Source organism: Ruditapes philippinarum, unplaced genomic scaffold, assembly GCF_026571515.1.
Source record: "Ruditapes philippinarum isolate M1 unplaced genomic scaffold, ASM2657151v2 ctg414_1_1_1_1, whole genome shotgun sequence".
Taxonomy (NCBI): domain Eukaryota; kingdom Metazoa; phylum Mollusca; class Bivalvia; order Venerida; family Veneridae; genus Ruditapes; species Ruditapes philippinarum.
The window spans coordinates 33,056-48,116 of NW_026853241.1; the positions used below are offsets into that span (position 1 = coordinate 33,056).

General features: G+C 31.7%; 1 protein-coding gene across 1 annotated transcript; it reads right to left on the minus strand.

Annotated features, from left to right (window-relative positions):
• Window positions 1-591: 591 nt before the first annotated feature.
• On the minus strand, window positions 592-2,008 carry LOC132736219 (uncharacterized). The gene is made up of 2 exons (XM_060723320.1): window positions 1,460-2,008; window positions 592-1,091 (listed from the first exon to the last, which is right to left on the minus strand). Exons 1-2 carry the CDS (start codon window positions 1,782-1,784, stop codon window positions 838-840), a joined length of 579 nt encoding a protein of 192 aa, XP_060579303.1. The 5' UTR covers window positions 1,785-2,008; the 3' UTR covers window positions 592-837.
• Between the last annotated feature and the right edge of the window lie 13,053 nt (window positions 2,009-15,061).

Genomic DNA, 15,061 nt, shown 5'->3' on the forward strand with positions numbered 1-15,061 from the left:
TTTGTTGTTAAAATGTAAAAAAAAAACACGACGTGTTCCATGAAAAATCAAGGCTTCGGAAGACAAAACTTGTAATCGTTGAAAAAATCGTTGTAATAAAACACCATTTTGGTGTTGTTAAGTCCAGCCAATTATGTAATGTCTATTTGATTTCAAGGACGTTAGCAAATATATTACTGAACTAAACAAGATTGTGTGGATATTGCAAGCAATACCTAATGCAAATTGGCAAATCTGCAAGGGATATCTTTTTGCATAGAACGACAAAATGTTGCAGGCTCGTGTGGATTGTCATGAGCCTGTTCATAATACATTAATACATGAAAAATAGTGAAATTTTTAATTTAGAAACATCCATTAAACGTGTCATGGAACCTTAAAAATGTGACAATGTGGAACCTTAAATCTACGTATTTAATACATTTAAATGGGGGGGATGGGTGGCGGAAAGAGACACACACAGTTAATGTGAAGTACAATGTACATAAACAAACAGTAAATTGATTTGCAAACGTAAGTTATACAATGCATATAAAAACTACATCATAAAAACATACAGATTTTTATATTACGGCGGCAGGTATTTCACTCCTTTTATCATGAAAGTCATATACTATTATGATGAACTCAATGTTGTAAGATTAAACTAATGCTGTCCAGTGTCAAAATAGTATATATTTATCTCTATGTATACGAAAACTTTGCTGTTCCTTTCTGAATCAGAACTCCCTGATGTACATTGCATAATTTAATACTGAAGGGTAGTATTATTTTGATATTTTTCTTTACAATCACGTTATATTATTTACATATTATACGTGTAATGCTGATTGAACTTTATACAATCTCAGTTACATCATTCCCCTCTCTATATAACCGTTCAGCGGATGGCTCATCTGGAGTTCTAGATCGTTGTAGAACTACCGCAACAATCATGATGATAATAGCAAATATTATTGAAAGAATAATAGTCCCTGCTATCCAAATGAAAAACCCACGCACTCTTTCCTCCTCATCATCCATTTGTTTCTTGTTGTATGCTGCGTCCGTAACATCACAAAAGGGAGGGTTTTTAAAACCTTCTCGACAACCTGACAGATAAAGAAGAACTTAAACTTAGAAAAGAAAAAAAAAGAAAGCATAAATAAGAGTACATCGAGCGCATTTTCCACTAAATTTATTCCTATATTTCAGTCCAATAATAATTAAATCAGTTTTATAAAGGAGAATACGTGAATGTCGTTAATCAAACTAAATGTATAATATTAAATAACATTACCACGTCACGCGTATTTTGCTTGATATACGTGTAAACATGTACATGTACATTGTATTGATATTCTACACAATAAACCTTATTATAATTATGTACGTAGCGCACGCCGATATTTGGCAGACAATATTATAATATAATAATTAATACAGATATTTGAAGTCTTAAACATTAAATTTCCCCTACCATTGACACACTTTCCATCGTATTTCTCACATGAACCGTTTTGACATCCTGAGCATAACTGTGAGCAAAGTAAACCAAAATACCCACTTCGACAGTCCCGACATATCCCGTTGTCGCATATTGAGCAATTTCCGGTGCAACCCTCGACACAATGTCCTTCATCATCAACTATAAATCCGTCCATACATCCTTGTAAACATTCCCCACTCTCCGAACATTCATTATTCCGACAGTGAAAGTCTTCACAGGTTAATTCTTTAGACGTTGCCACGTACGTTGACAGTAAAAACACAATAATCCACGAATATACACGTAACTCCATCATTGTTCTAATACCAGCACAATTAAAGATTCAATTCGTTTTATAACGATATCATTTAAAACATCAGTTGTTTACTTCCAACACGAATAAGCGTGAAAAAAATTAAACATGTACACGTAAAATAACAACACACAGTTGTCAGACAGGCCTGTTTCTAGGTCAACACACATAAACTGTTTCACAGAGGTACGAAGTAGTCACACGAAAAAAAAAAAACAACAAAGATTTACTAATTACGCATGTGTATGTTTAACCGTAATATCATCGTATTTTGCGACAGCTTTTGTCTTGCAAATACATGTCATAAAATGACCCAGTTATAAGACTTAATCTGCCAATCAATATCCACATGTTTTTGAGCGCTTAAGTTACATACTATGTGCTAACAATAGTAAATCATATAACATCTTATCTGTTTCTTGCACGTTATTAGACTTGTTAAAAAATACCAGTTCAACAAATACCTGCACAAATATAATAGCAACTTCTGTTTATTTACTATAAATGCGTCTATTGCCTAATTGCGGATTATCTCAATAGTTTATTTGGTTAACTTTTGACAAAAAACATGTTTGGAGATATCAAATTCGACCGACAATAAAACCCTACCAGTTTATGTAGTTGTACTTTTGAATGTTATCGATGCGAATTCTATATCAATTCCAATCAATGAAAGTTTATCTAAGTGGTGTAGGTGTTTATCTCTTAATCCAGGTACCGTTAGTTCGATCCTCAATTAGGGCACGGCCATGTTACCAGATGTGATAACAACACTGGTTAGACCCGAGTGTGGCTCAGCTTACCATTAGGGTACTAACACAATCGAAATAAAATAAGGATATAATTATGTACTGTTTAAGATCGTACAGCTATTTTTACAACCTTCGCAGAAAATACACTTAAAACATGTTTATCTAGGTCACTGAAAATCACTGAAAAATCAAAGTCCATGTGCAGTGCAGAGAAACAGATTTAAATAAATTCAGTAATGAACTTACACGAATTTTATATTTTATTTATCACAGACCGTTTAAAATGAATTAAGAGTCATTTTTCATTGACGCGTGTGTGATAAATGAAGTATTGGTACACCTTTAATCATCTTTTGGACAGTGAATAAGGTATTCAAAGATATTATCAACACTAGGAATTTAAGTATTACGCCATTCCCAGGAATATAACCAGACAATAAAATAAACTTGCATAACACTACGAAGATCAATACAATTTTGTCTCTATGCATATTCAAATAATTCACTGAAATAATGAGAGTTTTTTTTTTCTAATACTGATATACATAATTTGTCAATTACTCAGAAAATCAAAATTCTTTTTAAAATACCATTTGACTATTGGGCAGTTTCTTGAATTTTGCTTGGTTATCATTATTTTCCCACCCCATTATCAGAAAAAAAACCATTAAACTTTATTTTCTTATTTTCGTTTTTCAATAGATATTTCAATTAGATATTTCTTTCGGGTTATTTACTTTGTCTTTATCCCAGACTATATTTTGGTTTGTCATGTGACATAAAAAGCGGCGATGAAGTACTTTTACATAATGCACGAAGTTCACCTGAGGTCTTCCTTCGCCAGTAAAGCATGACCTTTAAAGTGTCACTATTAATTAAAAATTAAAAAAAATGATAAGTAATGCATTTCAAGGGGTACGCCGAGAGCCCAAACCTATTTCAATAACTACCAACTTACAGAGTTTTGCGGCATTCAGTTTTACATACAACATTTTACTGATATTATACAACTCTTTGCATCTCCTATTTGATAGTATTATACAACAAATTATGTTGTCATATATATGACATTACTAATTATTCTTTCCATGTAACCACTGATGCAAATACTCATTATTACTGAATCCCAGAACAAAGTTCACACGTAAGCTATTTAAAATAGACTGTTAAACTGTTTATTGACGCTTATGTCAGTAAATCATTGTTTATTTATACGACAATGAGGTGGTAAATCATTCACATGGTATGCTTTCCGGTTAATTTGATTTCCTGCTATATATATTTTTCAGTTGTTTGGATTTTTTTGCAGTTATTATATGCTAAAAAAAACTGGAGGATGTGCATGCTATTTATTTACTATCATTAACCGAGTTTAGCATGATACTTGTTTCTTAGTATAACATAGTAAATATAGTGATCAATCCGAACATACGTAACGAACTTGTGCGATTTGCCATAAAGTCGTCAGTTAAACAAGACAAGATAATTTCACTATTCGATCAACATCTCAATTAACTTGAATAAAGCAACTTCTTTATATTTTCTGGATAGGTAACAGGATAAAAGTTCGTTTAGATTAATAATAATATTTCACTCTTTTATGTATGTATACAATTATTTTTCAAGATAACAAGACATTTATGAAAGGGTAAAGGGGCTTAACAACAAGTTCTGGCAACATTAATAGCAAGTATTTCCCGTATGCATTATGAAATATATAAAACGTATAAATGTTTAAAACCCTAACATAAGCAATAACATATCATGATATATAATATAAAACAGCAACTACTACACACAATTACAAAAAGAGAGGAAAAACAAACAAACAGAAAGCCAACAAACAAAACAGGAAATAATTATTTGCAAATACAAATGTATTTGACAGAAATTCTTTTTATACTTGTCTAGTCTTTAAATAAATTTAGGCAATACATCTCATATATATATTTGGAGGGCATAATTTCTTCAGTGAAATATTATTCAATGGATACATTTCAAAACATCCAAACATCTAAACTTTACTGTCGGTAGCTCATATTTTTTTCTTTTTTGAAATTAAAATCCCTATAACTTCGAATTAACTGAATTAACTGAACAGGATTAGTCCATTTTAAAAAATCTGTAGGCTAAGAAATTTTGTTACAGTAAATTTCTTCCCTTATGATTGTCAATACGACAAGACATCACCAATTTTGCTTGTTTTGTTTATGGCGTACCAAAGCAATTTAGGTCATATAACGTAGAATCAGAAAATATGATTTTTGCTAACCTCGGTGTTACAAACTTAAAGCAACACGATGGGTCAAAACCACCTCACCTGCTGGAGCTAAGAGATGCATAAGCTCCAGTTATTTGACCCCAATTAGCAGTCTCTTACGGTAATGCCTGCACAATATGTTGCTGCAATTCTGATGCCTCAACCATTTCAGGAAACCCTTCAGCTACAAGGTGTAAAACAGCACCAAGGAGACTTCACAGATACACTTTGACTCTTTATTTGTGTATTATTTGTGGCTATGAAGAGAAACCATCACTTTCATTTTAAATTGCTATTGTAACTGTTTTGAATATTTCCGTGTTCTTTGATTCGTTGAAATTGCTTCAAGTAATTGAAAATGGCTTGGTTTGCACAATGTCACTTTATATCAGTTATTCAGGAATTTTCTTCTCCCCCCGAAAGATCTACCTTTACTCGAAATAATCTGTGGTTGTATCATTCCAAAATAACAACAATTCATAGAAAATGATTATAAATCTGGGCGTTTTTTCATATCAATTAGCATTCTCAATAAACATGTAAACAAACACTCGAAATTTTGCACGTAAAGTGAAGAATGTAATAACTTCAAATAATGTGATGTAATGTATGAAATACTATTACAACTCACATCACACTTTTTATTATGTTATATGGATAATATACGTCCAACATAATCTAAAACTTTTGCATTTATATAAACACATTCGTGTTTAAATACTGTATTGATAGAACACAGAACAGCTCATAAACCACCCAACTAATTTGTTGTTCTTTTATTAGAAGCATGTGAGACCTGTAGTCAATGTTTTAACAAAATGAATACAGATACAGGTGAGTAATAAACCTTTAAATGATTGAGTTTACGCCTTACTTGATACAGCTGTAAAACCATCGCAATTATATTTTTTGCTGTACCAACTCTAAACAATTCGTATCTATAGAGGGCGCATCGATTGCGTATCAAATGTCGTGATTATCGTGCAGATAAGGAAATAACCGTTTGAATATTGTTAATGCTTATCGACAACAGAAATTATTTCGTTCAATAATTTACCACCATTGATCCCAGTTTTTCACACAACCACAATGGCCTGTCGCTCCTGCCGCGATAACTTTAAATACATCTCAATTATAAAAAGTGTCGTAAATAAAGTAGTCTCGTTTTCGATTGATTTTACAGTTAAAACGCGTGTTTATTTTTGTCACAGGAGGTATCAAGATTTGTTCGTATGGTTAAAGTAAAGTTTCGCTTTTCCGCATGAACAGTGCTGAAAAGCCTTATCAGTAAATTCCTGGAATTTGACACCATTGTTAACTTTTGTCGCTATTATTATGAGATAATTTGTTGCATTCGATTTCAAACGGAATAAGAGATTAGGTCTGGCTATTTAAATATTTCATAATAAGTTATTATGATGGTCAGACTCGAACGTCACATGAGGTTCAACAATTGGAATATCAGACGAGAATTAAGAATGTGTTTCAAAACTGTTTTCTAGACAATGATGAAGTATTTTCATTTCATTTTTCAGGGGAATCGTACCATTGTGATTGTGTGACTGTGACACATATGCAGACAATATACTTTTAAATCAAATACATTTACTCTTCTATAATTCTCTATATAGTGTTGCCTCCTGGATGTCCTCCTGGTGTGGCTGGGTAGTGTCGGGGGTTGTGTTCTGTAAGCGTCGCCTTGCCTTGTTGTTCTTTGTTCTCAGCGTATTCTGATGGGAAGCTGTAACTTTGTATTGTATTGTCATGAATGAAAACAAAGTCATTTATAATAAGTTAAATGAGCAAGAAAACAAATAGTCTGTCGACACCAACAGTTCTTATAAAGAAGACAAAGGATTATATTTCCCTATTGTAAAAAAAATTGATAGCGGAAACTTTGATAGAAAATCTAAGAACAGACTCTACGTTGAAAATACCAATGACGAAATCTTTATGAAAATTTGTTTTAAAGCCTAAACAGAAAACTCGGATGCTGTACACAAGTGTCTGTGACAAGGTGCAAGAGGTAACTTGTGTAAACTGTAATGTACTCAATACCTAAAACTAAATTCTAAGCTTTTGTAATTTTCTTTGGCAGATATACACTTCAAAATTTATTTTATAAAATATTTTCAGATTTTAATCAACAAAACGTTTGTTATATAACTATTAAAAAGGGAAATGTAAATGTTGCAAAGCCTCATCCACATTTACATATTACTCCCGAACCAAAGCCCGGAGGCGCTTTGTCAGGAAAGCAGTGCAATAAATAGTTATGTGATAAGTTAAAAAAGAAAAGAAAAAAGATTAAGTTTAAAAATGATTTATTCAAGGAGAGTAAGAAAATTCTTTCGATAACCTTTTCAATGCATATATTTAGGTTGAGATTGGATTTAGCCTGATAAAGAAGACCTTAGTGTTCTAAGGAAGTATGAGCCAATGTGATGTTGGGTACGGACTTGGATATAGGATGTCCAAATGTCTAGTAGGTATGAGGAGGTTCTGATTAGAAGATGAAGAGTACTAAGTTGATTAATTATATATATAATTTGAGATTGACCAAGTCAATTTTAACTAGTAACTTCTTATTTTATTTGCAGAAGCAGTGGAAGTATTCAAACACCATCATGAAACACTTAAGACATACACAGAGAGCTCTAGAAGAAGTACTAGTAGTAGATTGGAACATATTGTAGCTTAATTGTTAAACTAAAAGGACTTCTTAAATCGTTTGAATTTAAGCTGTACTTGAACTGTATTTTTGAAATAAAATAGCTGAAGTATTTAATACTGTCAATTTCAACGTTTTTAAACTTTCAAATTCGAACATAAATCCAACGTTTTTTCAATGTTGAAATCAGACCATAATTCAACGTTGTTCAACGTTGATGTGCCTGCTTGGTTAATTCTATCAAGGACCTATTGGCGGTATTTTTAATATTATTCAAAATTCTATGAAGGTTTAAGGCTAAATGCATCAACCATGATTTTGTTCAATCAAAATCTAGGCTTTAACCTGCATAGATATCGCTTGCACATAAAATATTGCGTGGGAGTTATCAACAATAAAAGTACGCTGGGAGTTACCCAAATCATTTTTCTCTCGTGTAATGGAATAGAAAATGACCAGTCAACATTTAACATGCCTAATATTTACATTTTCAAATAAAGAAATTCTATGAACATTTTATCTTTGCTAACTCGACGTAGTTTTATCAAAATCATAAATAATACAAATTTTGCGTGAATGTTACCCGAAAAATAATTGTCCACATTGAAAATTTCTGTTGAAGTTTTGAGTGTTTGTAAAAGCTATGAGCACAGGGGTGGAAAATAAGGTATAGGCAGCAACAATTCATTATTCCGCGTAGGCTGCAACAGGTCTCATATGTAAGTAAAAGGGATATAATAAAGAATTACCTGAAAAACACATGTGAAGCGAGGTTTTTAGGCCGCCATATTGTCTGTACGCGTAACCGTAAAAGTCACGTGATTCCCTACCGTGAAATTTAGGGAATGTTTTGCCTTGGAGGGGATGTTGTCTAATGATTGGTCTCCTTAAGGTCTTTACGATAAATGGGTACTCCAAAGAATCCGGGTGATTATTTTCACATCACAGCAAGGTCAGTGTTGAACTCAATAGTCAAGTCATGTTCCTAAACTTTTAGATTGTAAAAGGAATGCTTTCATCTGTTTGCGTCTGTTTATCCATTATAGCCAGGTAGACTATAGTGTCATCCAAAAAAAGAATGCTTTACTTTTGACTAGTTCTTGCAAGTCATATATGTATGCCAGAGACAGACAGGGTCCGATGGCTGATCCCTGACGGACAATCAATAACTGTTATAGGCAATTGGTATAGAACAGTTTTCATGTTAATATAAAATACATATTAGCATTGTTTCTTCATTGAAAAGCGAAAATAAGAAAATAAAGTTTAATGTTGTTTTTTTCCTGATAATGGGGTGGGAAAATAATGATAACCAAGCAAATTCAAGAAACTGTCCAAAAGTCAAATGGTATTGTAAAAGAGGTTCATTTTCAGAGTAATTTACAAATTATGTATATAAGTATTAGAAAAAAACTCTCAGTATTTAAGTGAATTATTTGAACATGCATAGAGACAAAATTGTATTGATCTAAGTAGTGTTATGCAAGTTTATTTTATTGTCTGGTCATATTCCTTGGAATTGCGTAATACTTAAATTCCTGGCGTTGACGATTTCTTTGAATACCTAATTCACTGTCCAAAAGATGATTAAAGTTGTACCAATACTTCATTTACTGTTTGATATTGACTTTACATAATGCTAATGATGATGATGATGATGATGATTATGCTGCTGCTGTTGCTGCTGCTGCTGCTGCTGCTGCTGCTGCTGCTGCTGCTGCTGCTGATGATGATGATGATGATGATGATGATGATGATGATAATAATAATAATAAAATAGACACAAAACAAAACTCAAAACGGATAGTTGAACGGATGTTGCGCCAGTGGTTACTTTATAAACGTCATTTTTTCCCGGAAGAAGGCGGAATACCGAAAGCTAAGAAAAGCATTTGTTTTTATTGAACAGATAATATATTTCTTTTACGAAATTTAGCTATATATAACAACTGCATATATCAAAATATATTTCTATTTGACAAAATCGATTGTTATGTTAATAATGACGTGAAAGAGATAAAAGTACAGTAACCAAAATAATTTACAGAGACTGGCCTGTACAGTGATGGGATTACGTTTAAACAAATTCCACAAAAAGCTTTGTGCTTGACACCATGTCTCTACGGACGGTGCCATAATAATTATAATAAATCTTGTATATTGCAGATGGATCACACAAGTTACATCTTTGTTGTGAAAATGGATTAATTGCAATGATTGATCATTCATTTGTTCTGACACAAAAGCATCATTGTCGCCATTGAATTTTGCTTTGGGTTGTCGTCGATTATACAGAGTCGTCTTCTTTCTGCAAAGAGCATCTATGGATGCAATAAATAAAATGGTAATCTTTTAAAACGGTAAATGCAAGACGCCGTCCATACACCCTGTAGCACCGGTTTAAGCATAATTCGACATTAAAACTTATAACAAGTTTTTAATTCAGATATAATCTCACAAACCCATGATTGTTACTTGATATGTTTAAGCTACATAGATAAATGCTAAAAAGAGAAACATAGGGAATTGTAAAGTAAATAAACTCATCGTCGGATACCCACGATTGATAAACATGTCACATAACATGCAATCAATGTTAATGATTCGGCCGTGGGTATCCGACGATGAAATAAACTAAGCGGATCAATACTGTGGTATCAGAATCCAAGCAGATAATATGCACCCAGTTGCAATAACAACAACAAGAACAATAACAACAACAACAACAACAACAACAACAACAATAATAATAATAATAATAATTATAATAATAATAATAAAGAAGTATATGTTTTGACTTTTCGTTTCTGATCAAATTTCAAAATAAATCAACAATATTAAGTGATACCTGTTCATGAGAAAAAACAAATATGGTCAAGAACATTTGTAAACTCTATATCATGATAAGTGAATTATTTAATTATTACTCAACAAATCTAAAATACATTAATACGAACGCCGAAATGTTATACTAAATTTCATTCTAAATTTTATAAATCACCCATAGTGCACTTTATTCTCGAGAATCACCAATATCGTAGTCATTTAATAAACCGGATTAAACCGAGCCTGCATCATGTTCAAGTTTGCCGTTTAGGGCTTGAAACTTTGGCGTTCTTACAGGATTCCGTTTTCCTCTATTTCAATGCTAACTTATACGGACCTTTTATATATTTGATATTTTGTTTTAAAGCCATCGAGATAGATATTTTATTGAGAAAAAAATCCGAAAAAGGGGAGACTAGTCCTTGTAAATGATATATGCAGATTTTATCTACTTGTAACTCGAAAATCTACTTGTAACTTTTTATGGGCTTTTATACAAAACTACCACAGCCCCATGCCCCCTAGCACCACTTAAACGTTTTGAATTCTTTAGAATACAAAACCTCATGACCAATTGACTCAAAATGCAACGTTGCTTATATTTAGATTTATAAAACAAAAAAAGATGAAAACACCATTAAATACTAACATATAGAATTATTTTATGTGAAATGCGTGTTAATTTTGAAAGGTAAAATAAATTATTATACATTATCATGCTGAAAAGTATTTTTACATTTTAATGTTTAAAATCCTAAACTTTGCTTTCCATTACAAAAATGGTAATGCTTCTCAAATCTTTGACATAGCAAAAATTAATGGTAATTAACTACTTGTACTAATTTAATTGTCAAAATACAAATTACATTAGATATATTATGGTTACATGGGCAGTAAGTCCATTTTTTTCATATTCATCTCTAATATAAAGCAAAAAATGTGACAAAGTATTGAAGGATAAATCAATCAGCAAGAACCAAATAAAAAATAAGGTCCATTTATTGAAATATAAAGGAATATGAACCTATTACAACTTTTTTCAGTGTTAATTAAAAGGATACCGACACATTTAACAATTTTGCTGAATAATTCTCTTACCGTAGACCAAAGTTCCTGTGAGAAATTTATAGAGCACGTATACATTACTAATTGCCTGTAATTATCTGGCTGATTTTTTTATTTATTTCAAAATATATTACTATTTATGTACACATTTAACATTAAAAGATTTATGTAATTATCAGCGATGCAATGTGCAGATATTATTATTTCGTCCAATGATTAATATCAATGCTTTGGTCTAAATTGACACATAGCCACGTCTGACACCTTATGACGCCATCTTAAATACGAATCTACGGCGTTAAATGTTTCCAATTAACAAATAAATTGTGCGAATTTTACGCCAAATTAGCAAAAATAAAAAGATCCCGTGTTATCCGTACATATCTGATTTCGCTTCAATTTGTTATGATTTATTTGTACCCCTGATACTAGGTTTATTGATAGATTTACACTCGTTATTTGACACTGTCAATTTCTAATTGAATACCTCACCCGAACAGTATCAAGGCTAAATAGGTACGGCAGACACGCAGCTCGGTTAACTCTTTAATTCACAACTTTATCATGTTTTAATATCTAAGATAAGTTTCACAAATATATAAAAGAAAGTTATGAATGAAAGTAAGTTTCATTTTTCTGCCGTTCTTATTCCTCTCTCACGCAGTGGCTGATTGGAAACTTGATAGTGTCAATGTTTCAATTATGCTTTACAACTTTTTTAATAATTTTGAATAGTACTTTCTTCATTCATGAAAAATAAAACTGTTTACTCATTCCCCAAAAAGTGCAGCAAATTAGATAATTAGTCAGTTGGATTTTAAATTTTGCCAAAAATGTCGTGATTTGAAAGATTTTATAAGGTGATAGGAAATCGGTGATTTTATTAGAACATAACATTCTGATTCTGGAAAGAAACAATCAGTGCATCAATAAAACATTACTAATTCATGTTTATACTTTTAGGTTGTGTTGAAATACAGTAGCATGATCATTAGCCTCTGATCCTTCAGAGGCCTTGATAACCAGTATTTTTAGCCTATAAGATTAGATTCTGCTTCAGGCGGTGCTAAGGAGGGGCGTCCGAAAAGTTGTGATTTTCATTATCTCCGATAAACAGTTATAATCAAACTGAGTTTTAATTATGAAAAAGGTTTGAATTCAAAAATAAAGTACATTTGATGTTTAAATGTCCGGTCTTGCAAGACTTAGAAACTATTTACATTCAAAAGAAACGTATTTTTCTTGTACTATTTTGAAATAAAAATATAGTTATATATTAAATCGGCAGAAATAATTTATTACTCAAAATATAGATTCTTACTTTTATAACGCACAAAAGATATTATTTTCTATTTTAATTTTTACAACTTTTTGTTATCAACTTGCTTATATGTTAATATCATTTATGCTTATTTCTTGTGTCACACAAACTGTTTTGCAATGTCTTGCACATCTTTTTGTCAGAATTCGATGGTCTTTGTCTCGAAATAAAAAAAAAATATAATAGTCTATTCGAGTCTATGCCATCAAGCGATCTGCCATCTTCTAAAATTGTTATTCTTTTACAGTTTAATTCCTTAAAGAAAATAACAAGCAAAACTCAAACAAAACTTCTTGCATTAAAGCAAAACCATAACAGATCATTTCTAAGAAAAAACAATTAATAAAAGTATGTTTAATATAATATTATATATTTCTCCTTTTTTTTCAAAAGCATGAACTTGCATATTTGCCTATAAAATGGTATAGTCGTCATAAATTGCTTTCGAACTTTAATTAGAAATATAACCTTTCCCTATGTATGCATGTTGTCAATTATTACAAAAGAATCAGTATTTAGACAAACGAAAACAATTTATGTCTTACTAAACACTTTTGTGATGTCATTAATACAGACACCGAAAATTAAGTTTGAGTAGAAACTCTTCGTGTTGTTTTATATATATATAGAGTCTGAATAATACTAATATTTATGCCAAGAGGATTGAAAGACTTTAACAATTCTGAAAAATGACATATTAATCATGAAAAATTAAAGGAAAATAAATGAAAACTGGGTCTAAAGTTTATCAGCATTAAGCTAAACAATTCTTTTGGCCATTTATAAAATACATGTACCATTATGACAAAGACAATGCATCATAAAAATAAGAAAAAATATGTACAACAAAAATCGATGTTAAAGTTGTTTCCTTTTGTTTAAAAGTGTAAGACTTTTCCAAAACTTGTAAAAAGTAGACATTTAAGGAAACACTGTTAAATTCTTGAACGGTTTCCTAAAGCGTCAATGTAGCGTTTCCATACATGCATGGAATAATTTCAAATAATAATCTTAAATATTTCAAACAAAACCCAAGAAAAGATTTTGTTGTAAAAGGAGGCATTGCTATGCAAAATTAAACCTATTGTATTTTCAGATATACGAGCAAACTATTAAAAGTTTTTTTTCTCAGTTGCGCAAATCAAAAAATAGAGAAATACAGAATCCCTAAAGAAAGCCCAACACGACAAAATTGAAAATGTTGCAGGCTCGGTTTGGTTGAGCCTGTTCATGGACGGTACTGGAAAGTGCAAGTTACGGTCCACGCCCCCTAGCACCGGCTTAAGCAGAATTCAACATTTAAACACCAAAATGGTGAAATTTTGAATTTAAAAACATCCGCAGATGTGTTCATACGGCGGTTTTCATGGAACCTTCAATGTGACACAGTAGTGTCATTCCATGAAAAGCGACGTAAGGTCCCCAAGTAAAAGAATGCGTGTGTCCTAAACGAGAAAACAATGGGCGGAACTATAAAAACGGAATTTTGAAAGGGGATCTGAGGTTATGAAGTCATTTAAAGGTTCAATTAGTGCAGTTGATTATTTAAAAATAATTTTTTTTTGTATTTTGTTTTGCAGAGTTTAGCGTGCTGTCGTTCCCGGATATACGAGCAACTTATTTCAGAATTACTTGCACAGATGCACAAGAGAAAGTCATCTGAAGTGTAGTGGATTAGGCGACCTTGATTCAAGAACATAATGCATGTATTGCAATTTAATAGAAAATGTTAAGTAACATTTGCCCTAAAATCTAAAGTAATAAAATAGACACTGTCAAATATCGCACGGTTCTCTGTTGGAGGTCTATCAAATAATAATAGAGAACAGCCTAGCTTGCAAGAAAAGAACTAAAACGTCTCAGACCATCAGTGTAAAGTAAATTAAATAAAAGTGGGAAAACTTTAACCAGAGAGAGAAAAAACAATGAAAAGTTCTTCGAATAGTACCGCAATAATACACGAAGACGTTGATGCGCGCCAAACTTGCATTTTGCTTACTATGGTCTAACACGAAGACAGTATAAATGCACATACATCTTTTTCGCAAAATAATTCTCATCTCTAAGTTCTACAAAGAAAATAAAGTAAATAAAATATGCTCGTATACAAAAGAAATTCTACTTACTAATTCCTAAACCTGTTTTTAGACGGTAGGATACGTCTTTTCACTACCGTCCACGTCCCCTAGCACCGGCTTATGCAGAAAGTAACATTTAAACATTACCATGTCGTTTAATAAAGAATTTAGAAACAGCCATAGGTAAGTACAGTCAGAGCTTATGTTCTTCACAATTTCTTCATTGCTTTCGTTGATGTTCCCATAACAAGATATTTTTAGAATAATGTATTGCAAACATAATTATTATAACTAAGACAGAACTTTA

Coding starts and splice junctions, on each gene's coding strand:
- LOC132736219 (XM_060723320.1), bottom strand. CDS start 1,784: ATGATGGAGTTACGTGTATATTCGTGGATTATTGTGTTTTTACTGTCA. Junction 1,092..1,459: donor CGATGGAAAGTGTGTCAATG/GTAGGGGAAATT, acceptor TTTATCTGTCAG/GTTGTCGAGAAGGTTTTAAA.